General features: G+C 37.9%; 1 protein-coding gene and 2 pseudogenes across 7 annotated transcripts; 2 read left to right on the top strand and 1 right to left on the bottom strand.

Annotated features, from left to right (window-relative positions):
- The first annotated feature begins 468 nt into the window (after positions 1 to 468).
- Positions 469 to 18,624, top strand: AAE14 (acyl-activating enzyme 14). Of its 7 annotated transcripts, none has more exons than XM_086639579.1 (13): positions 469 to 785; positions 4,039 to 4,118; positions 7,027 to 7,210; positions 10,492 to 10,564; positions 10,823 to 10,997; positions 11,231 to 11,329; positions 12,239 to 12,336; positions 12,424 to 12,617; positions 13,240 to 13,370; positions 14,998 to 15,353; positions 15,495 to 15,712; positions 17,042 to 17,441; positions 17,668 to 18,624. In XM_086639579.1, the coding sequence occupies exons 2-12, from the start codon at positions 4,082 to 4,084 to the stop codon at positions 17,172 to 17,174; spliced, it is 1,698 nt and encodes a 565-aa protein (XP_086495705.1). In that variant the 5' UTR covers positions 469 to 785; positions 4,039 to 4,081; the 3' UTR covers positions 17,175 to 17,441; positions 17,668 to 18,624. The 7 variants fall into 7 exon arrangements, with proteins under 7 accessions (XP_086495705.1, XP_086495703.1, XP_086495704.1 ...); XM_086639577.1 differs by having other exon boundaries at positions 17,543 to 18,624; XM_086639578.1 differs by having other exon boundaries at positions 4,036 to 4,118; positions 17,543 to 18,624.
- On the bottom strand, positions 881 to 2,019 carry LOC147535968 (xyloglucan endotransglucosylase protein 2 pseudogene; annotated as a pseudogene).
- A 2,354-nt stretch (positions 18,625 to 20,978) lies between the features above and the next one.
- Positions 20,979 to 21,740, top strand: LOC147535966 (secreted RxLR effector protein 161 pseudogene; annotated as a pseudogene).
- The last annotated feature ends 3,974 nt before the right edge of the window (positions 21,741 to 25,714 follow it).

Genomic DNA, 25,714 nt, shown 5'->3' with positions numbered 1-25,714 from the left:
CCCATCATTGGATAAATTAACTTCATCGACATAATTGAAATCGGAGTTCAACATTTCCATATAGCCTAAATTATGTAAATTGGCATTTGGATCCATTGAAAAAAAAAATTAATGGAGGAGAAATTGATAGAGAGAGAGGAGATGAAAATATGAAATAGATAGAGAGAGATAAAATAGAGAGAGAGAAGGAGAATATGAAAAAAAATTGGGGTGGATCCCCTTTTAAAGGGGATCCACCCCAATATTCCCGTTGGGAGCTCCCAACTAGCCGTTGGGAGTTCCCAACGGGAAGAATATTGGGGCTGGGAGCCCCCAGCCCCACCGGGAGCCCAGCCCCTGGGCTCCCGGGTTGGAGGGAGGAGGCTCGGGGCTGGGGCTCCCAAATTCAAATTGGGAGCCCCAGCCCCCATCACGTTGGAGCTGCTCTTAGAGTTTGGGATTCAACCGATCGAAAGGACATACCTAGTCATCATCCAAACCATTGAAGAGATTGGAATTTGTAATTTTTCTATTATGTGGTATGGGTATTTACGTAATTTCAAATGATTTAGAAAAAATTCTCCCATGGATAATATATATATACTATAACCACCTTCAGTCACCCCTTGTTCTCCCTCATCACCAAAACCTCTACTTTGGGTCTTCCCTTCACTTCAATTTCAAAACCCAAATTCTCACTACTTCAATTCTTCCTCAAATCCCTCCTCCTCTCAGAGTTTCCTCCATTACCCCCACATCAGAAATTTCAGACACAAAAGCTTTCTCTCTTCAGGAAATCCGTCAAGGTAACTTCATTTACTCTTTTCTGGGTATTACCCAAAAAAGTATTACCCATTTTTTTGGGTACAAATTTAACACCCAAATCAGAAGCAGGTGAATAGTATACTAGTAGCAGTATACTCTCTACATATGTGTATGGAATTAGACATCCCTGTCCCGGGTGCACTCGGCCGGCATGGTTGGGAACCTGACCCTATCAGTACAATAGTTGTAGATGGTATATTTTTTCCGGACATCACTAAGCTTCCTGTACTGAATCCCATCTAGGTCTTGGAAAGCCCTCTGATCCCACCATCTCTGCCCCTGTGTCCTGCAAAACTTAGCTCTGACCGACTCCTCACACCCGTCGATGTGGAATCCTCTATAGGCAACCACAAATGGTGCTTTGGACCAGTCTGTTTTCTCCAACCCACCTCTTGTTGCCCAATCGTCGGCATTCCATAGGCTAGAGTAGATCTTCATTGGTTGGTCGAATGGGAATTTCACTCCTAAGTTTTTGCTGTTCTTGAACACTCTAGTTGGGACATCGTCCACGAAGAACACTATCTGGTAAAGGTTCCATAAAATAGAGTAGGAATGGAAATCTTTCGTTGGATCGAACCAGAGATATATCCTCTGTTCTCTGTTTCCTTTACCTCCTGTGAACACATTTGTTTGCAAAATGTAGGGCTGCCCCGTCCTGTTTCCTAAGAACTCGAAGTCTATCTCGTCGTCCTGTTTCCTAAGAACTATGTTTTAAATAAAAAAATTCAGTTCACTACCCATGATTAAATTTAGTATTAATATTATTTTTTTCTAGCTTAGTTATGGTTTATATTACTAATAGAGTTCAATGGGGATCGCTTGTTGTTCTTGATTTTAATAGTTTAATTGGTTTGGGTGTTGTTTGTGCTTGAGATCTTATGATATTTTGACATAGTAAGTTCTTATGATATTTGACATAATGGGTAGCTTTTGGTTTTCATTTTGTGGTTCAAAAATAGATCAAGAACTGTTTTTTTGGTTCTGGGTATGTATGTACTAGTTGTTTAAAAACATAATCTTTAGTACCCTAAAAGATTTAGGGAAATTTCTCTAGGAAATATGATGTTTTTATAACTTCTTGGGATTATGGGTATTCATTATTTTTATTTAGTTTGTAATCATGAACTTTGATTTGCCTTTTAAAGGTGAATGCTTAGTTAATGATGTTCTATTATGGGGTTTAAAATTTAAATTGAGTTGTATTTATTTACCCATTCTTTCTTATAAAAAAAGTTTATTTTCTTGAATATTATTAATTATGTTTTTTTGATAATTGTGTGGATGTGGGTTTTGTTGATTGATGTAGTTTACTCTTCTTTTAATCTTTTATGAATAAAATTAACCATAGTCCATAAAATTGGGGATTTCTACTTCAATCCCTAATTCAGTAATTACAAAACCCTAAGTCATTCATAATCAACTAATTGAATTGACAATTTTGATCCATCATTAACCCTAATAATCACCAAATCGAGCCAAATAACTTGAACGAGTCGGGAAATTTGACGAAAAAGATCAATCTAATTCAAATACTATTTTGTATTTTTGTGTATAAGTATATTGTATGAATGGTGAATAGTGAACTTAATGTTTGTATTATTGTATACTTCTTACTCTAATTAGGAAAGTAACGTAATTGTAATTTTTAGTTTCCTAAGCCAAGATGTCTGAAGTTCCCCAAGTAAGTAAACGGAGGAAGACAATACATTCGTATTTCAAACCACGAGAGAACAAGAAAACAAAAGAAGATGTTGTTTCTACTTCTCAAGTCAATGTGTCACTATCTAATGAGCAACCTCCCAATTCAACAATAATTGATAATCAAGGAGTTGCATACGGGGTAGTTGATAATGAAGGAGTTAAATCTCCAGAAAGTGTACCTTCCACGTTTGGAGTCGATGCTCAAAGAGTTGAAGATGGAGAAACTGGTAAACAACCAGTTGAACCTTCAAGAAATGTCGAAGCTACTTTTCAACGTGATCCTGGGTTACGCCTTCAAATATGGCAGCATCCTATTAATAAACAAGATGAGGTATGAAGAGCTTATCTAAATGCTGGACCGTACCAACCAATACTTGATGAGTATCCACAAACTGAATTTGGAAAAACACTCCGTAGATTCCAAGCTTCGTGGTTTACTTGATTTTCTTGGCTAGAGTATTCCCCTGCAAAAGATGCCGCATTTTGTCTTCCATGCTTCATTTTTGAAACAAATCCACCAAATCGTACAGTGTTTACAGTCGAAGGGTTTGGAAAATGGAAGATAGTTAATGATGGGAAAAAATGTTCGTTTCTAAGGCATATGGGAGAACATGATTCTTTGCACATGGTGGCGGTAAGAGCTTGTAAAGATTTAGGGAGTACATCTCGACACATCGACAAGTTAATCAATATACAATCTAAAGAAGAGGTTCAGAAAAATCAGTTAAGACTCAAGACAACAATTGATTGTTTACCGAATCTTACATATCAAGCATGTGCTTTTAGGGGTCATGATGAATCTGTCGTTTAAGGCTGACAATATAAGCAAACTTGCTGAAAAAGATTATCCACAAGATTTTAATAGTCAGAAGATAATTATTTTGAAATCTCAGTTGTTACATTATGAATTTGATGTTCTTAAACATCCCGAATTTCAAAATATATCTTCTGTTTTGCAGTTATGTAAGAATTTGGTAGAAACAAGAAAATCAGAGGCATATTATCTTATTCATAGACTAATTTGTCTAGTGTTAACTTTACCTGTCTCTACTGCAACTACTGAAAGATCATTTTCGTCAATGAAACTTATCAAGACAAAACGTCGCACCAAAATGGATGATGATTTTCTTAGAGATTGCATGATTATTCATATTGAGAGAGAACTTGCTGAAGGAATTGATTCTGACTCGATAATAGATGATTTTTATGCTTTGAACGATCGTAGGGCGCAACTCAAGTGACACAATTTTATACCTTGAGTGGTTCTCTTATGATGGTTGCATAGTATATTTTTTTTTTAGTATTTTGCAGTTATTTTGAGTATTTTGTTTATCTTTAGAGTATTATGCATATCTTTATTGGATTTACAATAAATTTTATATCCAGAAACGCAGTGATCAATGAATATATTAGTTTTGTTTTGCTTATTTATATGTGTAGTTTTTAGTTTAGTTAGTTATTTTTCTTTTCATATTTAGTTTGTCAAACTAATCTCTACTTGTATATACGTTGCGTTGTGTATTCTTTTAGCAGGTACCAAATTTAACAAGTGTCATACTTTCGTAAATGTGGATATATGACGAAAGAGAAGACCAAATTTTTATTTTCACCAGGTATTACCTTCTTCATATTATTTTTTTGAACTACTTGCACGTTTAAATGAGAAAATTAATCACGTCTTTTGCACGTTTAAATGAGAAAATTAATCACGTCTTTAGATTTTAGTTTTGAAAATAGTAGATAGATTTTGTGGTAATTTTCTAAAGAATTTTTTTACAAACTTTAAGTAAAGGGTCTGCCCTCCCGGTTCTGAAATCCTGGTTCCGCCCCTAACATGCCCATACCCCATAATCATGGTGTTATAAGCATATGCTCATGGTACTTTCCTATTAAGCTCCATTTTCTCAAATAAGTCTATAGCTTCGTCAAGTCTATTTGCTTTGCAGAGAACACCGATCATGCTAGTGTAAGTCACATCATCGGGCACAATTCCTTGTGCTTTCATCTCATGGAAGAATTTCCACGCCATATCTACCTTACCAACCTTGCCAAAACAAATAGAGAGAGCATAATCGCCACGGCATTCTCTGGCAAAAACTCGAACGAGAGTTGTAAATAAATGCACATTCACTTCATACCCAATCTCCTGCATTTGATGAAAGAGGGTGAGAGCAACATCAAGCTCATGCACCATTGCTAGGGCACCAATCAAGTTAGTATAAGCTGAAAATGTCGGACGATATTTGAATTAACCCATAGCTTGTATCAGATTGAAAGCTTCAGGAAGCATTTGGGAACTGATACAAGTAGTAACTAATTCAACACAAGTCTCATTTAAGAGAGTACATCCCGCAAGACTCATTTCCTCTAGAATCTGATCGAATTTTTGTTTCGAACCATTAACATGAGAAGCCAACCATATGCTTCCCGACTGTGTACTTGGTTGCTTTTCTTCTCAACCCACCGAAAATAATTCATACCCAAATTAACATTTTAACCTCTTTAAGACTCCCTTCACTATCTGGCTGACATGTCTGATCCAGTGAAGATCGAGCTTCTTCCATTGCATATCCCCAGGGACCATTATCCAAAATCAGGCACACATCATCACTTGCTATTTTCCCCTCCCTGATAGGACTGACTTCACCTTGTAGCCCAGAAGAAGATTCATTATCTGAAGTTGACTATAGCTTCTTACTAATGTACATCTTACAACACCTTGTGTCAGATCGAAAGAGACCTGCAATATCACAATATTAGTGCGCAAACTAGACATGAACTGTCTGAAGAGAGAAATGTACATAAATTACAAGACATGCACACATAATTCAGTGTTTTTTGGACTCACAAAGTTGGGCAATGGTGTTACCTTTGATATTCAAGAGTCTCTTCATCTTATAAGATCGAAAAACCTTTATCTCCTCTTACCTACTGTGGAAGTATGTCAAAAGTGCAGTGGAAACTTCAAATGAAGCTAAACTGCCTAGCAACCACATTCAAAGCACAGCTGAACCTCAAAAGTTATAGATCAATACACTACGGTGCTCTGTTTACCACATATTTGTTGGATCAGGTACCTTAATTTCCTTGTAGAGCCTCTCCTCCTCGGCACTAAGTTCGTTAGAGTCGTCTGACTCAATAGCATCCCTGCTCGACTGAAGTGACTTTGATGACCAACTCCAAGACAGTGCACTAAAGACCTTTGCAGACTTGAAGCTCTTTCCTGCAAAATGAGCATTACAGGAAAGATATATGCAATGGAAAATAAAAAATATCTGGTCCATCGGGACATCTACCAAAGCACGCTCATACCAGTACAAAAGATCCATATGAAGAAACCCACAGACATATGCCAAAGATGGTACCACTGCGAAAAATCATTTGGTTATGACCAACCTGTCACACCCAGTCGCTTAAGTAAAAAAGAAACAACTAAAATTGAACGAAGTCGAGGCGCAGTTTAATCCAACGGCTGAGGTATGATTTGAAGAGACGCCCTACCTCAGCCGTTGGATCTAAATAAAACACGCAGATCTTTCTTGCGGGTAGACGGGCAGGTCTTTTCCATTGGGTATCGGGCTCTCTAAATCCATCGGGTAGCGGGCGGGTTATGGAAGACGGGTAGCTGACGGACTTATCGGGTGGGGACTCGGATTTGAGCCCCTATCCGAGTCCGGCCCACTAGCACCCGGCTTATCGGGTCAGGTATGCCCGGTCGTGTACCTTCCGGTTTTCGGTTACTAACGGTCCGGGCGGATCGGGCCGGTCTCGGGTTTCCAGACCGTTTTCCCACCCCTAACCACAACCAACACACCTTCACACCATAAAAAAGAAAAGTATTGACTTTTTTTATCTGTACTTTTTTCTTTCCGGAGAATTGTGGTTTCTTAGTTCTTTCATTTTTTTAATTTTTGTTTTTGTTTTTGTATTTAAAACAAAAAGGGAAAGACCAAGATATTGATTCACCGATTCCACTGAGTATCTCGCTGAATTGGAAGTTCGACTAAGAACCGACTAGGACTCTCTTCGCATTCAAGTCGATTTCTAAATAACACAATTAGATCATTCGAGTCATACTGTATAGTTATTAACATAAATTTCATATTTAAGCTCGACATTAGGTGTAAAGAAAACTTGAAGTTCCAATATACAATTTTTTTTTTAATGAGAACAGATTTGGGCCCTTTCAGAAAAAAAAAATCACATGTGGGCCCACATTCTTTAAACTCGCGGTCTTCAAATCTCAAGGCCTGCCTGCTGGGTCCGCTCATCTCCAATCTAATAAGTTGGGTAAACATAGTCTTGGTAAGACTTAAGACCAGGGGATCAAACATATCTTGGGGTGTCTTAATATCATGTACAGATGTCACCCTGTTATTGGCTCTCACCTCATCTAAAATCTAGTAGAAGTATACCAAAAGTAGAGCCAAAAATAAGGATAACAAAGTTTTCAAATCCTAACTTCTCTTCTTCACTTGTGCTTCTCCCATAAAATGAATGTGTTTGATAACTCACGACAAGGAGGTCATATATGTCAATGCCTAAGTCGAATATCAACTGTTCGATGTGATCGTGTGGTCACCATTAATGGAGATAGAAGAAAGACAGGTTCTCAATTTGTGGAGAGTATCTTGGAACTAGCAAGAGGATTATATGAGCTTGGGGTTCAGAGAGGAGATGTCGTCGCCATTGCTGCTCTTAACAGGTTTGTCCCTAAAACAACACTTCAATTCTCTTCCCCTCTCTCTCACTCTGTCTCTCTCCCTCTCCCTCTCTTATTTGTTTTTCTCTCTTCTTCCTTTGTGTACTCTTATAGTCTTATTGGTGGTTGTTTTTATGGTGTAATTATTTAAATTTTGAAAAAATAATTCAAATTTTGTTTTAACTGAAAAAAAAATTACATTAAATTTTATATCTCAATCAAATGGAGCAAATTAGGGCCGATTCAATCCCAACCTTGCCGTGCGGACCCTCCTATTTCAAGGCCACAAAATTTTGCAAAATTGTATCTCTTGCATTCTTAATTTACGATGTGTACGAATCTTCACTAATTTATTAATCAGAAAATAAAATCAATATCTATACCTTAATGATTTCAAATAGGACTGATTAAAAAAATTTATTTTGTGGAAGTTGAATATGTGAAAATAGGATTTGGACAACATAACAAATTAATAATCCAAAATAATTGACTATTTTCTCAATGTTGATAGGGAGTCCCTGGTATACTCCATTGTGCACTCCTCCTGATAAAACAAAGGGCATTTTTAATCTTTTTAGAGGCTGAAAAGACTAAAATATCTCTTCTCTTATGAGCCAACTCAGTTATGGAGTGTACTTAAGATAAGATTGCCCTTAAAGTCAATTAAAGTAAAAAATGCTTGACCAAAGTCTTTTTGCCCCTACAACCATTTTGGATGCCCCAAAACATCCATCAGATTTATTTAAAGAAACAACTATACAAAGGAAGCAGAAGAGGGCTATAGTATAAGGGATTTCTCACATAACCTAGGCCTCCCAATTCCTTACTACATCCATAAAAGACGAAAATTTATATTTGGGGTTAGATACAATCCAGTTATGGATTTTCCCTTTAACGTCTTCAACTTCCAGGACCGAGAAAGGGTTAGCTTCTTTGAAAATTTTGTCGTTGCGCTCCTTCCAGATGCTCCAAACTACTGCTGCCGGGGCTATGTCCCAAATTTCCTTCTTCGACCCTGGTTTTCTTACATCCTCCCATTGCTCAAAGAGCTTTATGATGGTGTTTGGCCTACACCACTGTGTGCGTAAAGACCTGTGAAATAATCCCAAATGTGAGACGCTCTTTCGCAATTGAGGAATAGGTGATCTACTGTTTCCTCTTCTGCTTTGCGCAAAATGCATCGGTTCGCCAACTGGAACCCTTTTTTCTTTAAGGAGTCCACTGATGGAATTCTATCGATTAGGATGGCCCATATGAGGAAGGAAACTCTTGGAGGTAGATGTTTTCGATTGATAGCTTTGATAAGGGGGTTAGTTATGAGTTGACTATCCTGCACAAGCCTAACATTACACTCCTTAACCGAGAGTTTTTTAGTTTCGTCTGATTTCCAAGCTCTCTTGTCTTTGCCTTCCCCCAACTGGGCGCACGCTATTAACTCCAATAGTTTCGTGAGTTGGTTAATCTCCCAATCATTTAGATTTCTTCGCAAAGTTATATCCCATATCTGTGATTCCCTGTTGTAGGAAGACCACACCGAAACATTTTTGTCTACCGCCAGATCATATATTTGGGGAAATCTGTTCTTCAAACTGTATGGCCCAATCCATACATCCGTCCAGAACTGAATCGACCTTCCATCGCCCACCACCCATTTGGTCAAAGTGGCAAACTTATTGTAAAGGCGCTGAATTCCTTTCCATATTCCACATCCGTACGATGATCTCTTAACCCTCTTCTCCCATATACTCGGTCTACCCCCATACTTTTCAACAATAATTTCCTTCCACAGGGATATATCTTTGGACACAAATCTCCATAACCATTTGATCAGAAGTGCTTCATTCATCCTTTTAAGCTTTTTTTTATCCCCAATCCACCTCTAGCTTTAGGAGAAGTTACTGAACTCCATCCGCCCAGTGGATACGCTTTTTATCTGATTTCCCATTCCACAGAAAGTTGGCCATCTTCCGCTTTTGAAGAACTGATTTTATGAGGGTCACCTTCTCACCCCTCGATAGTACCTGACCCTCACGCCGCCAGCTTCTTATTGACCCTTTCTAAGACTGGATCCCACAAAACTTTCGCCTTGTACTTCTCCCTCAGACGGAGCCCTAGGTAAGAAGATGGTAGCCGCTCTAGCGGGCACCCAAATCCCCTTAGGGCCTCCCAGTTCCTTGTTCCTGCTTCAACCCTTGTGGCTTCATAAATGAAAGATTTGTTCATATTGACCTTGAGTCCTGATGCTAGTTCATACCAAACCAGGATGTCCCTTAGTTTCTGAATTTGGTCTATTTTCTCGTCTAGGAAGAACAGGGTATCGTCTGCGAATTGAAGATGATTGATACTTCTGCCCGACTCCTTGACTTGAAAACCCTTGATCCAGTCCATTGCTCCAGCCTTCTGTAAGCATTGGCTTAATACTTCTCCCACCATCAAAAAGAGCAAGGGAGATAGAGGGTCCCCTTGCCGGATGCCCCTCGAGCTTTGAAAGACCTCCGATGGATTTCCATTGACTAGGACTGAAAAGGTTGCAGAGGAGACGCACGCATGCACCCAAGAGCGCCATTTGTACCCGAATCCCATGCGCTCCATGGTTTGGTATAAGAAATCCCAATTGACCCGATCGTATGCCTTCTCAAGGTCTGCCTTGATTATTAAACCTCTTTCCTTCTTTCCTCCTTGAGTCTATTAGTTCGTTTGCTATCATAAATCCGTCTAAGATAGGATTTTTGCCTTCCCTATCACTTTGGCCATTCTCGAAGCTAGGATTTTTGCTAAGATTTTGTATGTACCACCCACCAAACTTATGGGTCTAAAGTCCGCAAAAGAGGAATTACTCTGTTTTGTAGGAATGAGAACTATAAACGTCTGGTTTAATCTCCAATGAAGAGTTGCCGTTGTTGAGAATTCTTCAACCACTCCCATAATAGACTCTTTTATAATATCCCAGCATTTGCTAAAGAAAGATATTGGCAATCCGTCAGGTCCCGGAGCTTTATCCTTGGCCAGATCGTCTATTGCTGCCTTTACTTCGTCCTCTGACCACTCTTCCTAGAGATTTTGATCTTTTATATGTGGAAAAGTATTTCAGCAATTAGCAGAAAAAGACTGTATTAAAATTCTAGTATTGCATTATATTAATTTAGACAAAAATAAACCAAACTTAACTGACTTAACTGTTCGAAGTCCTGACAGTTTCGACTGCGTTTGAAACAATATACTATTAGAGAAGAGACTCATGCTCACCTCTAATGATAACTTAACATTTTGATTTTTGTACTCAGTGATTTATACTTGGAATGGATGCTAGCTATTTCATTTGTTGGAGCTATCATTGCTCCACTTAATTATCGATGGGTAAGTCCCTAAAATTTGGTTCGGTAGTTCTGAGTGACGTTCAAATTCTAGTTACCACCTAGAACTTTTTAAGTCTTTAACAAAAATAAAGAAAATTTGCATAAAACTTAAACTAGGTCATAAGATTATGTGACATCATTTAATTCTGCGAGAAATGTTAGAACTCGTTTTAGAACTTCTTTTTGGGTCAAAGAAGGAAATAAGAAAAGTCATATGGGGTTAAGAACATAATGGGTTTTTATAAACTTGGTTTTGCAGAATTATGAAGAGGCAAGATTAGCATTGGAGATTGTTAGACCGGTGATGCTGGTGGTTGATGAGAGTTGTCGAACGTGGTGCTTCCAGCTGCAACTTAACAAGTTGACTTGTATTAAGTGGAATGTTTTTATTAGCGCTCATCTTTCAACCCCACTCAGAACCACCACTACTACTGGTACGTTATCTAACTAGAATACAACATTAGACCATAACCAATGGGATACCGATACTAGTCCATCTCTAAATTTTAAATTTTTTATGGCCTCAAATTTAGTTGGAAAAAGAAATCCATAACAAATGAACAATTACTTCGGACCATGTCCGGAGTAAATAGTTTTAGCTACGAACATTTTGACTTTTTGCTATGGAGCTAATATCATAAGATTAACACTGCATTCTCTTTTTCAGTGTTAAGCACAGAAGCCATCAAGAAACCTATACATACATACACATCATTTGATTATTCTTGGGCTGCTTGTGGCATTGCTCTTATATGCTTCACTTCAGGTATTTTATATTCTATTTACCTAATCAACCCTCCCAAATTTTGGTTTTTCATTTATATTAAAGGCGGTAATTTTTTTCTCATAATTTGAATTTTATTTGATTTGAAATGTCTGACTAAATTAATCTAAAATCGAACAGTATCATACATTCAGCCGACCAGACAAAGATTCACTCTGTTTCTCGTACGCACCCATATTATGATATTTTTTTCTTCTGATACAACTGTTTTACCTTTTTGAAATAGATCATACGTTTTTTCTGAAAAATTGTCGAATGGTAGCAAACAATACAAACTCTCAACTCTTAGACACTGTTTTGAAGTTGAAGGTCTTCTCTCTCAAGTTGTTCTGGTTAATGTTAACTTTTTAAGTTCCATATTTTGGTTAGTGGTTGTTGAGGAAAGTACACCTCAACAATGCAACAATCATCTAGTTTGTCCGCCAGACCCATCTGGTCCGCCAGAAGATCATGTCACAAATATTTATTTCCTTAATTTCAGACTTGTGAATTAGAAACTTATATCCACAACTCTTTATAACTCGATCGGTAAAGATACAAATTTAAAATCTGACTCGTTTGAGCCTGCCGTTTTTTGTTTAGCCTTGACTCATTTAGGAATAAAAATTTAAAAAATCTGACTCACAATCTGAATGGGCTCAAGTGACATATGAGAACGTTTTCTCCAAACTCGTGTGTTTGACTTGTCTGCTGAGTCAGATTAATATTGATTCTATTTGAGTAAAGAATAAAACAAATATGAATAAAAACCATTCTCCAAAATAACCTAAAATTACTAGTGTAACCGTAACCAAAAGGAGTGGAACATGGATGGCTCAGCCAAATCAGGTTCATGGGAGTTAGATTCAAAAATCTAAGTGAATGTATATATATATGTATTTTTGTAATCAGGGACCACCGGGAGCCCAAAGGGAGTTGCAATAAGCCACACATCTCTGATCATCCAATCTCTCGCTAAAATCGCAGTAGTTGGCTATGATGAAGATGACGTAAGTTCAATTAATATTTTCAAAGGTTGACTATGATTCTACGAAGTCATTGGGTAACAAATCATGAAGTGGGCGTGTATTTTGCAGGTTTATCTACATACAGCTCCTTTGTGTCATATTGGTGGGATATCTTCAGCCATTGCCATGCTCATGATTGGTGCTTCTCATGTTCTCCTGCCCAAGTTTGATCCCTTTTCTTCTCTCCAAACAATCCAAACACATCATGTCTCTTCTCTGATCACTGTCCCCACCATGATGTGCGATCTCCTCTCTTTTATCAGGTACTAGGTTTCCGCCGTCCTCTTGCTAACGCCAATAGATCATATTTTTTTTATTTACTTGAAATGAAGAAGATGTAGACAAAGAAATTAAGGGATAAGAAATAAGATGGGTAGTTGTGGAGAGAAGTTAGGGAATGAATATTCTGTATAAGTCGTGAAGGAAAAAAAAAACATAGAGAGAATGTGGGAGGAGTTATTATACGGAGATTATAACCGATTTTGACATTAATACCCTTCTCTTTTTAGGTTATTTACTTACCAAAATATTCTATCTCACCCGTCGGATATGATCTCAATCAAACTCTGAAAAAATGGATGGTCAGACTTATCTAAAATAATCGACTGATCTGTTTTTATTATCAGGTATGGTATAAATTGTGGGCCCACACAATTCAGTTTTATACTCTGTCTGACTATTTCCTGCCGTCAGACGTATTTGTGGCTACATTCTGTCCGGAGTAGGGTCCAGAGAGGATCATGAATCATTCCATATTTTTTTGTGTATGCAGCCTTTTTTTAGAAATATAGGTGCATTCTAAAATTTCAATATAATTGCTGGCACACTAGTTTAACTTGAGTGTAAGAATTGAGAGGGTGTATTGTTATTTTTGGTGATGTTTAGGAGGGGTGGAGAAAGATGGAGAGGTGGGGACTCAATGAAGAAGATACTAAATGGAGGTGGAGGACTCTCACTTGATCTTATAAAAGAAACTTCATCCATATTTCCTACTGCTAAGCTTGTTTCAGCTTATGGTTAGTGTTTTATCTTTCCCTCTCTTTTCGGTTTAGAATATATACTCTTATGTGCCGTTTATTTTTCTGTAAGTCTGAATGTGAAATCTGAAATGATTGTATTTGTAATTTTAATTACTGGGAGATTTAATAGGGGCCCATTTTTTCAAAGGGTCCCCCAAATCTCCCATTTTGATTAGAAGGCCCCCTCTAGAAACATGAACTCTCCCTTCTCTAGTTTGACCTAACGGTAAAGTTAACGCCGTTAGGTCAAAATTATTTAAACAAAGAAATACTCCATTGTCCGATCAAAAGCTCCATCATCTTTCAACTTCCTCATGACCTCTGTTTCTTCTTCTTCAGTTTATCTTCTCTCTCTATAAAATCTATCAACTCTATCACTACCGCTATTTTCATCTTCATCTTTCCCTCATTCTCTCTCTGTTTCTCTCTCGTTTTCTCTTTCGTTCTCCACATTTTCATCTCCATCTCTTCTTCTTTCATCTTCCTCATAACCTTATATTTTTTTTTTCAATTTTTGAAACTACATTGTTTGAATCTACTGGTTAGCAACACAAGGAAGAAGATTTGCGCACCTTCTTTGGAAGCATTTCGTCTGGAAGTGGGTTTAAATCAAGAGAGGAAGAAAACCCCCAAGTGAGCTTTCCAGTCGCACTAGACCGAAAAGCTACTGGTGGCAAATACGGTGCGCTCGAGCCGTAAATGTTGCATAATTCGGCCTGGGCCCACCGTAAAATGTTACAAAATGTGGCCTGAACCCACCGTAAACTGTTACATAATTCGGCTCGAGTCCAACGAAAACTGGACCAGTAACACCAGCAGCTACTGGGCTAATTTTCGGTGGGCTCTGCTCGAATTATGTAAAATTCATGGCTCCAGCCCATCGTAAAATGTTGCATAATTCGGTCTGAGCCCACCGAAAATTGGGCCAGTAGCTCTGTTTCATCTTCTTCTTCATTTTATCTTCTCACTCTCTCTGTAAAATCTATCACCTCTACCACTACCTTTATTTTCATCTTCATCTCTCCCTCATTTTCTCTCGGTTTCTTTCTCGTTCTCTCCCCCTCTTTTCATCTTCATCTCTTCCTTCTTTGATCTTCCTCAAACCCTAGGTTTAGTTTCTTGAAAGTTTGGTTATCACCAAAGTGGAAGAAGAAAAATGTAAAGAGATTTGAGTTTTGGAGAGATTGGGGGTTAAGATATGTAGATTGCTAATGTGGGTGATATACATTTAAAGTGGATTTTCTTAAACCATTGCAAGGGAGCCCTTTAACCAAAGAAGGTCGATCAATATTTACCAAGTCAATGAATTTGTGGGGAGGCCTTTTAACAAAAATGGGAGGGCCGCTATAAAACTTCCCTTAATTGTTTTGCCTGCTTTTGTATTACAATCTTGAATCAAGTCTTTGCACCGGGTGAATATTTTTTTCAACTTTCAAAACAAGTCTGAATTGGAGAAGACCTGTTTTAATATCTGAATTGATCAGAGAAGTAAATACACGCAGATACTCAAATTAAACATTATTTATTTCAGATTTCAGATTCAGATTTAGAAAGAAAAACAAGCAACACCTAAATCAAAGTCCTTTCTACTTCTAACTCTTTTCTTTTTCTCGTTACAAAATAGGAATGACAGAGACATGTTCTTCACTTACTTTTATGACTATTTATGATCAAAGACAAACTAAACCAACTCGTAGACTTGAGTCCGAGTCAACTCATCGAGTAGGAGTCCGAGTAGGAAAACCAGCTCCACATGTTGAATTGAAGATTATTAGTGAAGGGTCTTCCCCCATTGGTCAGATTTTTACTAGAGGTCCACATGTAATGGTCAAGTACTGGCCAGATCATAATCCGGCATCAGACCAAGGTTGGATTGACACAGGAGACATCGGTTGGATCGACCATTATGGTGAATTATGGCTTGTCGGACGAACAAAGGATCGTATAAAAACTGGAGGAGAAAATGTTTACCCTGAAGAGGTAAACTAAATTGCTGCATAGTTAGCTATTTCTGTGTATAAGACCAAACTTTCATATTGCTCAACTAATTCGACATTGATAAGAAAAGAATTAATACCTAAGAGTAGCAGTATGTTGATCTTGGTGAGGTTGTTGATTCAGGTGGAAGCTGTGCTTTCTAAGCACCCCGGCATTTCCAGCATTGTTGTGTTGGGGATTCCAAATGTGAGACTCTCGGAGATGGTGATAGGCTGTGTAAGATTGACAGAAAATTGGAGATGGAGGGATGAGAATTCCGATCCGTTACCCCAAGGAGAGAGAACACCGACGTTATCGAGTGAGATCCTCCAAGAATACTGCCATAAGATGAATTTAACCAGGTATCAACTGTCAACGTCCTTCAATCATCATCTACAAAAAAAAAAAAATTTAAATACGATAATTTTTTTAAAGCATATAATGAGTTGCTTCTTCAAGTAAATTTGGAAAACCAGGTAACTACCGAATTAGTCGTGTCAATTGACCGGATAATCAGTCCTAGCATAGAACCATACACCCAGTCAGTCACGAAGAGGCTGGCATAGAAGGGGAGAACGACAGTCCCCGCCTTTGCTCATACTGAGCTCAATGTCTTGGAGTAAAAGTTTGGCTCGATCTTTTAGCACCGTGCAGCACTTGTGTTACCTTCCTTTCTAAGCACAACTCTAAGCCTTTACGTCTTTGCCTAATGTTACCTTCACTAATAGACAAGTTCCAACACTACTAAGATGCTCCAAGAGAGTTAAGCTCCAAGAATGCTCAAGAGTATTACAAAGAAGTTAAGCTTCATTAATATGAAATCAAAGTTTACATGTATGTTTTCGGGCACAATTCCCAAGTCACTCCAACCGATCACTCTTATGGTTGAATCTTCACTTGGATGATTACAAATGAAGGGGTGAACCCCTATCTATACTATTTAGCTTACACATGTGTCAGAACACGATCGAACCATGTGTCAGAACACAATCGAACCCTGGTCGATGATTTAACTGGTGAGAGGTGCGTCAAATCCTTCCATTGAGATCTCTAGAATTCTTTAGAATACTATTAATACCCCCAAACTCCAAATATCTCTAGAATGCTCCGTAAAGCTCGGCCCACAAGAGTTCAAACGATGGATCAATACTATGATGTGCAGCCTGGCCCAAAGTGACATGAACTCCAACATATGCTTGCTGTTCTGAGCTATGTTGCTGCTGTCCCAGGCCACATTGCTTGCTGTTTTGTGCTCTTAAGTGTGGACTGTCACATCAAGCTAGTCACTATGCCCAGCCTAGTGGCCCACTTTGAGTTAGGTTGGTCCGTAGTCAAAAGCTCTCAACTGCCAAAAGGTTAGAGCCAAAAGGAACAAAATTCAAAAGGCGTTGTGGGCCCTTAGGGTGGCCTATCCATTAGTCCGCAGGCAGAGCCAGGCCGATCGTCGTTGCCGGGCCAGTCCCAATGAAACCCCTATTTGAAATGCCATTAGTCTGCGGGCAGGGCCCGAGCCAGGCCAATCGTCGTTCCCGAGCCAGTCCCAATTAAACCACTATTTGAAATGAAAAATACAAAACTCACAAGAGCCAACCTACCAGAAGAGAACCGAATTATGTTGTGAGATAACAATCATGTACCCTTTTGTAAGAAATTAAAATGGAGTTAAAAAATTTACTTTTTCTTTCTTGCAGGTTTAAGATCCCAAAGTTGTTTATTCTATCGAATAAGCCGTTCCCGGTGACTACGACAGGAAAATTGAAAAGGAATGAAGTTAGAGAAGAAGCCATTTCTCAATTACAATTAACCTTGCCCAGCCATCTCTGATTACAAACTGAGACACGGAAAGAACAACGATGGATTTTGAGACAAACAGAATACAAAATTGTTGATTGAGTGTGGCCTCCAATGTACGTAACAAACATTCAAGAATCCTGCCAATGCTTGGAACACATTTGAAAGACTAGTTTGTAAGAGTTATCGCCCGACTCACTGTAACAGAATGCAAATACTTAGCTTTCTCTTCATCAACTTTTCTCTTGATTGCCTCAATTTCTCGCACGTTTGACTACTAATGGATGATTAGGACTCAAGGTATAGAACCCATCTCTGCTGTCGAGTTGCAATCGAATTTTTTTTCTCCATTTCAGTTAACGTGTTTAATTCCTTCTCTAACCTTCTACCGAGCTGGTCAGACTTCTTCTGCAGAATATGTGTAGTTAATTTGTGGCTGATCCTCGGCAAGTTGGACCCACCGGCTCAAAACACACACATAAGCACGCTGAGATTTTATTAAGTTACAAAAGTGTTATTGTGTCAGGCGGTGTTTACTTTGGTGTAAACTCCACAAAGAAGCCAAGATCGAAGTTGCTAGCAAGAAGAGTAGGAAAAGAAGATAAAATGCAGATCGAGCAGTTGAGGGTGTAAACTCTTCGTCTCTTAGCTTCAATATCGACAAGCATGTTTTACCTATTGAGTGCTGCTGCTGCTGCAAGTAACTTAAGTTAGATTCCAAGCTCTCAATACTTGATCGAATTTCCTAAGTAAATCTCCAACTTGTTGTTTTTGCAGCAACAAGGTTTTCCTCTCGTACTCTAATTTGGTGATCTCTTCCTCCTGCATCACAATAATAAGCAACGGATAGTTTTCAGATGCAACTAAGAAATTAACATACTAGCAACCGCTATTTGGTGGTATTGGCATATATTAGACCTCGACTTTTATGCAATGGTAACTCACTATAACTCAACTCCTTTAGGCAAGTCAGAACATCGAAGTCTTTCTATCAAATCCAGATATTGCAACATCTAATTATACAAGTGGTGTCACTACCATAAATAATTCGACGTAAAACAAAGCTTGAAGTAATTAAGTAAACTGACGATGCTTAAAGATACTAGTCTATAGCTATCTAACTGGCAAATCCTTACCACACCTCTACCTGTCAGCAAGATTGATGTGAAGCAGAATATGGCAGCACATGCCAAGTCGAAAGAGGGCCGAAGCCAAGCTCACCAACTATCTACCAAGTAGACAACCAATTGCAAATTCCTTTCTTTGTTATTTTAGATTTCAATTACTTACCACGAGGCAGGCATTTAACTTTTGATTCTATTATATATATGCTGCTTCCTGTGACTGATGATGTTGAATACAGGATTAGTGAGGATATTGAGTATGTGGTGCATTTACTCTTTTGATTCTATTATATATATATATATATATGAACTTATGTTGTCCATTAACGAGTTCTTTTTATATGAATGAATAAATTTCGATTTCTCCTAATGGTTTTTGATGAATGGACGACTTGCAAATTACAGCTAAAAAGTGTAGTACAAAAACAGCTAAAAAGTGTATACAAAAAGCTGCAAATTACAGCTGGATATTTCAGTTTCTGCCTATTTTAAAAAAAAACACAAACAATTTGTGACGGCCAGATACAAACTAAGCCGTCGCAATTAATTTGGCGCCAAATAACTGTGACGACCTAATACCAAACAAGCCGTCACAACCAATTTGGCACCAAAGATGAAAGACCTATCCTCGCGTCACGATATTTTCTTTATGAAGGCAGCCGTCATCAACATGTACTTATAACGGCTTCAGCTGTCATAACATATGTTAGCGACGACAGTTATTGTGACGGATTTATTCTTTGTGACGGACTTAAGCCTTCACAATTAGATATTTGTGACGGTTTTCTTTTTAGTATTGACGGCTTCCGATCGTCACAAGAACTCCGTATTTTTGTAGTGAGTGTAGATGGTAACTAAATTTTTGGTGTGTCTTCTCAGTTGATTCGACCAGAATATATAGCAACAAAGGAAGACTAAACCGACTAGGAAACATGATAGAGAAGATAAGGGAGCTTGAGATAAACTCGAAAACCGACTAGGTTAACCCCAAGAAATCAGTTAGAGATAAACTCAAAACTGATTTGGTCAAAGCCATCAACTAAGTTATACTTCGGGTTTAACTTAAAGTGTAATTACTCTTCGTGGCAAAAGAGTCCATTCACTTTGAGCGCCCGGACGCACGGGCTCATTGCCTAAAGCTTGCCTGTCGCGCGTGTGTGGATCTTTTCTATTGGACTTGGTTGTTTACTGAATTATGGAAAGGAATGGCTTTGATTGCCATCTTTCAAAAAGAGGTGGAGCCCACCCTAGTGTTATTTAGAAGACAAAGAGTCTTGACCAGTTACAAGTGGGCGAGCTTCACCCTCAAATAATTTCATACAAACAAAAGGTGAAATAAATCCAACAATTCCCCACAAGATGACTATCAAAGACTCTTGAATACTGAGCAAATGATACCGTTATAAGCAACCGCGGTAGGAATGCAACCCTTCTCTTTTTGCCTCTCGAGTAATTCGTAAGCTTCATCAAACTTTCCTACAGATCCATGCCCCATAATTATGGTGTTATAAGCATATGCACATGGAACTTTACTGTTAATGTCCATCTTCTCAAATAAGTCTATAGCTTCCTCAAGTCTATTTGATTTGCAGAGAACAGTCCACCGATCATGCTAGTGTAAGTCACATCATCGGGCACAATTCCTTGTGCTTTCATCTCATTGAAGAATTTCCACGCCATATCTACCTTGCCGAAACAATCTACGCAAACATTATACAGAATAATATCAGCATTAACAAAATTGCTCTTCATTTCATCTAGTAAGGAGAGCAGAATCGACATGGCATTCTCTGGCAAAAATTCCTAGTTGTTGTCGGACAGAGTATCATTTTTGGAAAAGAAATAGCTGAAAGGCAAAAGTTAAGGACATCGAACGAACTCATCTTAATAAACAACACAAACGTTAACTAATTGCAATGTGAGACAACATCGACTAGTAAAATCGCAAGCAACCCTTTATGATTCATCATGGGAACTTAAGTTTAGATATGCTAACCCTAATTGCACTAACCTGCTGGATGAACACTAGGGGTGTACTCGAGTCAAGCCGAGTAGTAAGATGTCCAAGCTCGGTTCGTGTATTTGACTATCTGCTCGAGCTCGAGCTCGTTCGAGTAATTGTTCACTTGTTCAAGCTCGACTCGTATAAGTTTGAAAGAGCTCGAGCTCTCATTGTTTTAAGCTCGTTTACCAAAATACTTCGAATTAAAACAACTTCCTAAATTATCAAAATACTTCAATGATCATTTGTCACATACAATAATGGGTTAATTCCGTTTTGGCCCCCGATTTGTGACCAACTGGCCGTTTTAGCCCCCATAAGTGTCCGGCAGTTCGTTTTGGGCCCAAAATGTTTCTAATTGGCTCCAAATTTTTTTCAACCTCCCAATTCTACCCCCACGGCATTTCTGTAATTTATTTTTTTTCTTTTTCTTTGTCGACCTCATCTAAGAATTACCACATTACCTCTGTCCACCTCACCCTTCTTCTCCGGCGAAAACTTGCCGACCGGCCAACTTTACCAAAAAAAAAAACAAAACTCCCTTTCTCTCTCTTCTTTCTCTCTCCTCTTCTTCTTCTTTCTCTCTCTTCTCTTCTTCTTCTTTCTCTCTCTCTCTTCCTCTTTTGTTCTCTCCCTCTCTCTCTACCTACTGGTCGTGGTATATTTATTTCACAAAAGAAATATGTGTGTGATATCCTAAGAAGGTTTAAGATGGACAATTGCAATCCAGTTAGTACACTAGTGGAAGTTGGTCTAAAGTTGCTTCAAAATTCAACAAGTACTGAGGTAGACCGCACTCTATATAAGCAAATAGTTGGTTGTCTTATGTACATGACAGCCACACGGCCGGATATCATGTATGCTGTGAGTTTGATTAGCAGATTCATGGAGAATCCAAAGGAGATGCACCTTCTAGCTGCCAAGAGGATACTAAGGTATTTGAAAGGTTCAATCAACCTTGGTATCTTGTACAGGAAGGGGGAATCTCTGAATCTAATTGGTTTCACGGATAGTGATTATGCGGGTGATTCAAATGACAGAAAAAGCACATCAGGATATGTACTTATGATGGGATCAGGTGCAATATCATGGATGTCAAAGAAGCAACAGATTGTCACTTTATCGACTACGGAAGCAGAATATGTAGCTACTGTTCTTTGTGCCTGCCAAGCAATTTGGTTAAGAAAACTACTTGAGGAACTACAATGTCATTCAAATGGAAGTACGCTGATTTATTGCGATAATAATTCTGCAATTAAGTTGTCAAAGAATCCTGTTCTACATGGAAGAAGCAAGCACATCGATGTGCGATATCACTTTTTGCGAGATTTGGTGCAAGAAGATACTATTGATCTAGTTTACTGCAGAAGTGAAGATCAAATTGCAGATATTTTAACCAAGCCTCTCATGTTAGATACATTTGTGAAGCTACGGAAATTAATTGGGGTTTGTTCCATGGAGATTGCAGCTTAAGAAGCATGTCACAGAAGCTACACTAGAGTTGAGTTAGTCAATAAAGCTTTGTTTCATTTAAACTAATGTTTGAAAGAACATTTAGTTTAAGGGAGGGTGTTAGAGTTTGAATTAGTCAATAAAGTGTTAGAGTATTTTCTGGTTAGTTAATTTGACTAAGTATTAGTTATAGAGTAATGTGGACTGAGTAGTCCTGATTTTTAGTTGAGTTTGTTTCTATGTAACTCTATTTAAGTAGTTCATAACAACTAATAAAGTAAGCTTTTGAACTCAGTTCTGATTTTAATCTACATTCAGAAAAGAGGTAAGTTAAATTAAGTCATTATTTCCAAGGAGTAAATTGAAGTAAACTTATAAAATAAGCAATATTGTTCAAATTCAGAACATACTAAACAATTTTTAAGAATGTTGTGAACAGATCAGCACAATGAATATACCCAGACGGAATCCAAGAGGGGATTCCTCTAATATCGAACTTGGTCAATATATTCTTCTTCCAATCGAAAGAATAAATCGAGACATTCTTTTTATTATTATGTTTATAGGAACTATATAGATCTTCAAGTTCATAACTTCTTAAGATTATTTGATCAAATATGGCATGAAGATGAAGATACCGATGTTCTCCCCAACAGAAAGGTAAATTAATAGTCACCTCAGACCAATTTTTGTCATTAGCCGATGTTGTGATTCCCTTCTTGTCATCATTAAATATCCAGAGCTTGATAGTATAACTATCTATTTTAATTTGAATAGCTACACGTCCATCTACTTCCAATAAATTAATCTTCGGGTCAGAACAATTTTTATCGTCGTGGTGTTTCCTAGGCAGCTTGTCAAGTAAAAACTCGGGGATTGAAATATATCTAAACTTCTCACTTCGAACATCAAATGCAACCATGTTTACCTCATCATAACATGTCCAAAAACAGGAGTTAAGGCTAATAGAGCTCCAATATATAGTACCATTCACATGAACAGAAGGACCGTTGATTATAAGAAGATCATCGTCGACTTGATTGACCCCAACTTGATTGACTCTTCTCCATGCATTAATCGTATTATTATTATTATTATTGACTCTCCCACCGTCTACGAAGACGGTTAAAACCTCACAAACACGTATAGTATTACCAGAATCATCTTGACCCCACCAGATCCAGACCAATTTGTATTCACTGGTAACAGGATCAAATCCAAATTGAGAGGCTGAGTATTTGAAGCTACCACTTCTTTTGATCTCTTGCTTTAAGAATGGTGATATGAAGAATGGTGTTTCTTCCCCTGTATTAATGTTATATAAACAGGGATTATGGTTTAACTTTCTGTCAATAAAACAAATCAAACCATTAATGCAGTTTGTTATTCTATAAGGACTGAATGATAGTTTGGTCTTTATGGTACTATCAATAATGGAAGCTACTGCCACTTCTTCTTCTTCTACTTCTTCTTCTTCTTCTTCTTCTTCTGTTGTTGTTGTTGTTCTTCTTCTTCTTTTTCTTCCTCCTGGTCTGAAACTTTCGATCTTACCTGTCAATATGAAATAATCTGCCGGTTCGATGTCCCACCGCTGACCCCGTGATCGAAATATTATCAAGAGATTAGGGTTACGTTGCGGAATAACAGAATTCCATTGTTTACAGACGGATTTGAAACGAATAAGTGACTTTACCGGTAATCTGATTAATATCTCATGTACTAATATATCTTCATCAAGAATAATACAACATCCATTACTACTACTACTACTACTCGTCTTCGTCTTCTTTAATTTGTTATGATTTTTATTTTTGACAGTAGTTAACTTGACAGAATCATCAGGTACTATCTCCATCTTCTTGCTAATTAAGAGGAGTAGGTAAGACAAGATCAAGAGCAACCAAAGGATACCAGCTAGCTAGGGTTTGTGTTGACGACAATCTTAGTATATATATAATACCCGGTTAGGGCCTTTTTATAAAGCTAGGGAAACCAAAAATAGATGGGGTTTTATTTTATACTTTAGACCCTCCAATTATGAGTATTTAAGGGTATTTTTTTTTTTTAATAATTAGTTACCAAGTTTACCCCTCTCACCACGATTTCCACTGCTATACTGCTATTCTATTTGGACGGAATTCTTGTGACTAAAATACCCCTTCTTACCCAATATAACTTGAGGGTTGGCGAATTCACCTCTTGTCTCTATCTTTTTGTGCCTCAAAATTTTACTTGCTCATTTTAAGTTTAGTTTATTGTTGTTCGATATTTTGCTGATCAGTTTTTATTAATCGTTATACATCGACACTGTGTTTACAAACGTGATAAAAAGAAAAAGAAAATATGATAAGGGAATCAGTGACTTAACCAAACATGAAAAGAACCATTAAAACGAGAATCGGGAATGCTACCACCTTAGATTTTCCGTCTGCTACCACCTCTCTCTCTCTCTCTCTCTCGAACGTGGGATGAAAGATAATGAAAGGATGACTTGATGTTCTTCTTTAACAAAAATTGAATCTGGGCCCTTCATTTTTAACGGCCAAGATCTAGTCAATTTTTCAAACGTACTATGCCACGTCATTCCGTGAACGAAATTCGTCAAAAAAATTCGGAAACATAGCATTTCCGAACAAGAATATATATATATATGGCACAAATGTAGGGGCCAAATAACATGTTGGTCACAAAATTAGTAGGCCATTTGAGGACTAGTTCTAGAGGGTGCCTTGAGAATTGCCACAAACACAACCTCAGTTGTTTAAGGGGACGTATCCTCACTACGGTTTACTTACCCGCATTGACAAATCTAGGATTTCAATATAGGGGTGCGAAATTAAACCCAAATAATTTTTTTTAAAAATGGAACAGTACAATTTCTGAATATGTTATGACCCATTAACTTGAATGACAAGCAATAATATAACACTTCGCCCGAGTTTTTAAGGATGAGAATGCGGACGAGGGTTGCATCGGAGATGTTCTTAGAACTGACGAATATAACTTCAATTTGATAAATCTCTCACTTTCGAGAAAAATAAAAATCATAAAAATACTACAGAACTTTAGAATAACTGACTTGATTGAAAAACAATTGATTGAATAAAAATGGGAGAGAAACCTCTTGATTGAATAAAAATGGTGGAGATGTTCTTAGAACATTTAGAAGTTTCCTAAACCTAAATGGTTTCTAAATAAAACCATTCTAAAATAATTGAATATAAATCCCACAAAATTTCTTAAGAATATTAAACTATTATAGTATATTATTTAGGTTTAGTTTAGTGGTGTTTGATATTTTGTTGATCAGTTTGGATTTTATTAATTGTTATTGTTTTTTTTTTTTTTTTTTTTTTTGGAAGTCGACTACGATCTACGTATGTCGTTACATTTGGCACTTGATACATCATAGATGTGATAAGCTCGATAACCGCCTACTCAAACACTAACAGAACCGGGCCTATAGCCCAACAAGACATGGCCTAAAGCCCAACAACATTATTTACACCCTTATAATCCCAATTCAAATAACCAAAGATTCCACCTTCTCTGGTGATTCGAACCTGGGACCTCCAGGGATTTCTGGAGTTTATGTCAACACCTTGGAACCACTTGGGCTACCAACTGTTGACAAACATGATATTTATGCAATTTTGGGACTAGGGTCATCCTGAAAGGAAAAAAAAGGTGAAGGGGAGAGAAGAGAAAAAACAGAAGAGCGGGGAAGGAAGATGGAGTGGATGAGGGAGGGAGGGAAGAGAAAGAGAATAAGAGAGATAGAAGGAGAGGAAATGAGAAGGTAGTGGTGTGGTCGGTGGTGGCAGTGAGAATAAGAGAGAGAGAGAGAGAGAGAGAGAGAGAGAGAGAGAGAGAGTGGGAGACACGTAGTAGAAGATGAGTCAAACACATGGAAGGGATGTTTCTGGGGATCTTGTCAATGGCGCAAGCAAATTGCAGTCATACGGAGAAAGAAGGACATTCAGTGTGGTTACCCT

The sequence above is a fragment of the Eschscholzia californica genome, unplaced genomic scaffold (genome assembly GCF_041429995.1).
Source record: "Eschscholzia californica isolate CP2 unplaced genomic scaffold, dmEscCali1.0.p SCAF_5, whole genome shotgun sequence".
Taxonomy (NCBI): domain Eukaryota; kingdom Viridiplantae; phylum Streptophyta; class Magnoliopsida; order Ranunculales; family Papaveraceae; genus Eschscholzia; species Eschscholzia californica.
The sequence above is the reverse complement of the archived record's forward strand: the minus strand, read 5'-3'. Positions and strand labels throughout refer to the sequence as shown.

Excerpts from the sequence above, each read along its gene's own strand:
- AAE14 (XM_086639579.1), top strand. The coding sequence starts at position 4,082 with ATGACGAAAGAGAAGACCAAATTTTTATTTTCACCAG. Across the intron at positions 4,119-7,026 it reads CAAATTTTTATTTTCACCAG|GAGGTCATATATGTCAATGC; the intron begins GTATTACCTTCT and ends ACTCACGACAAG. Across the intron at positions 12,337-12,423 it reads TTGGCTATGATGAAGATGAC|GTTTATCTACATACAGCTCC; the intron begins GTAAGTTCAATT and ends TGTATTTTGCAG.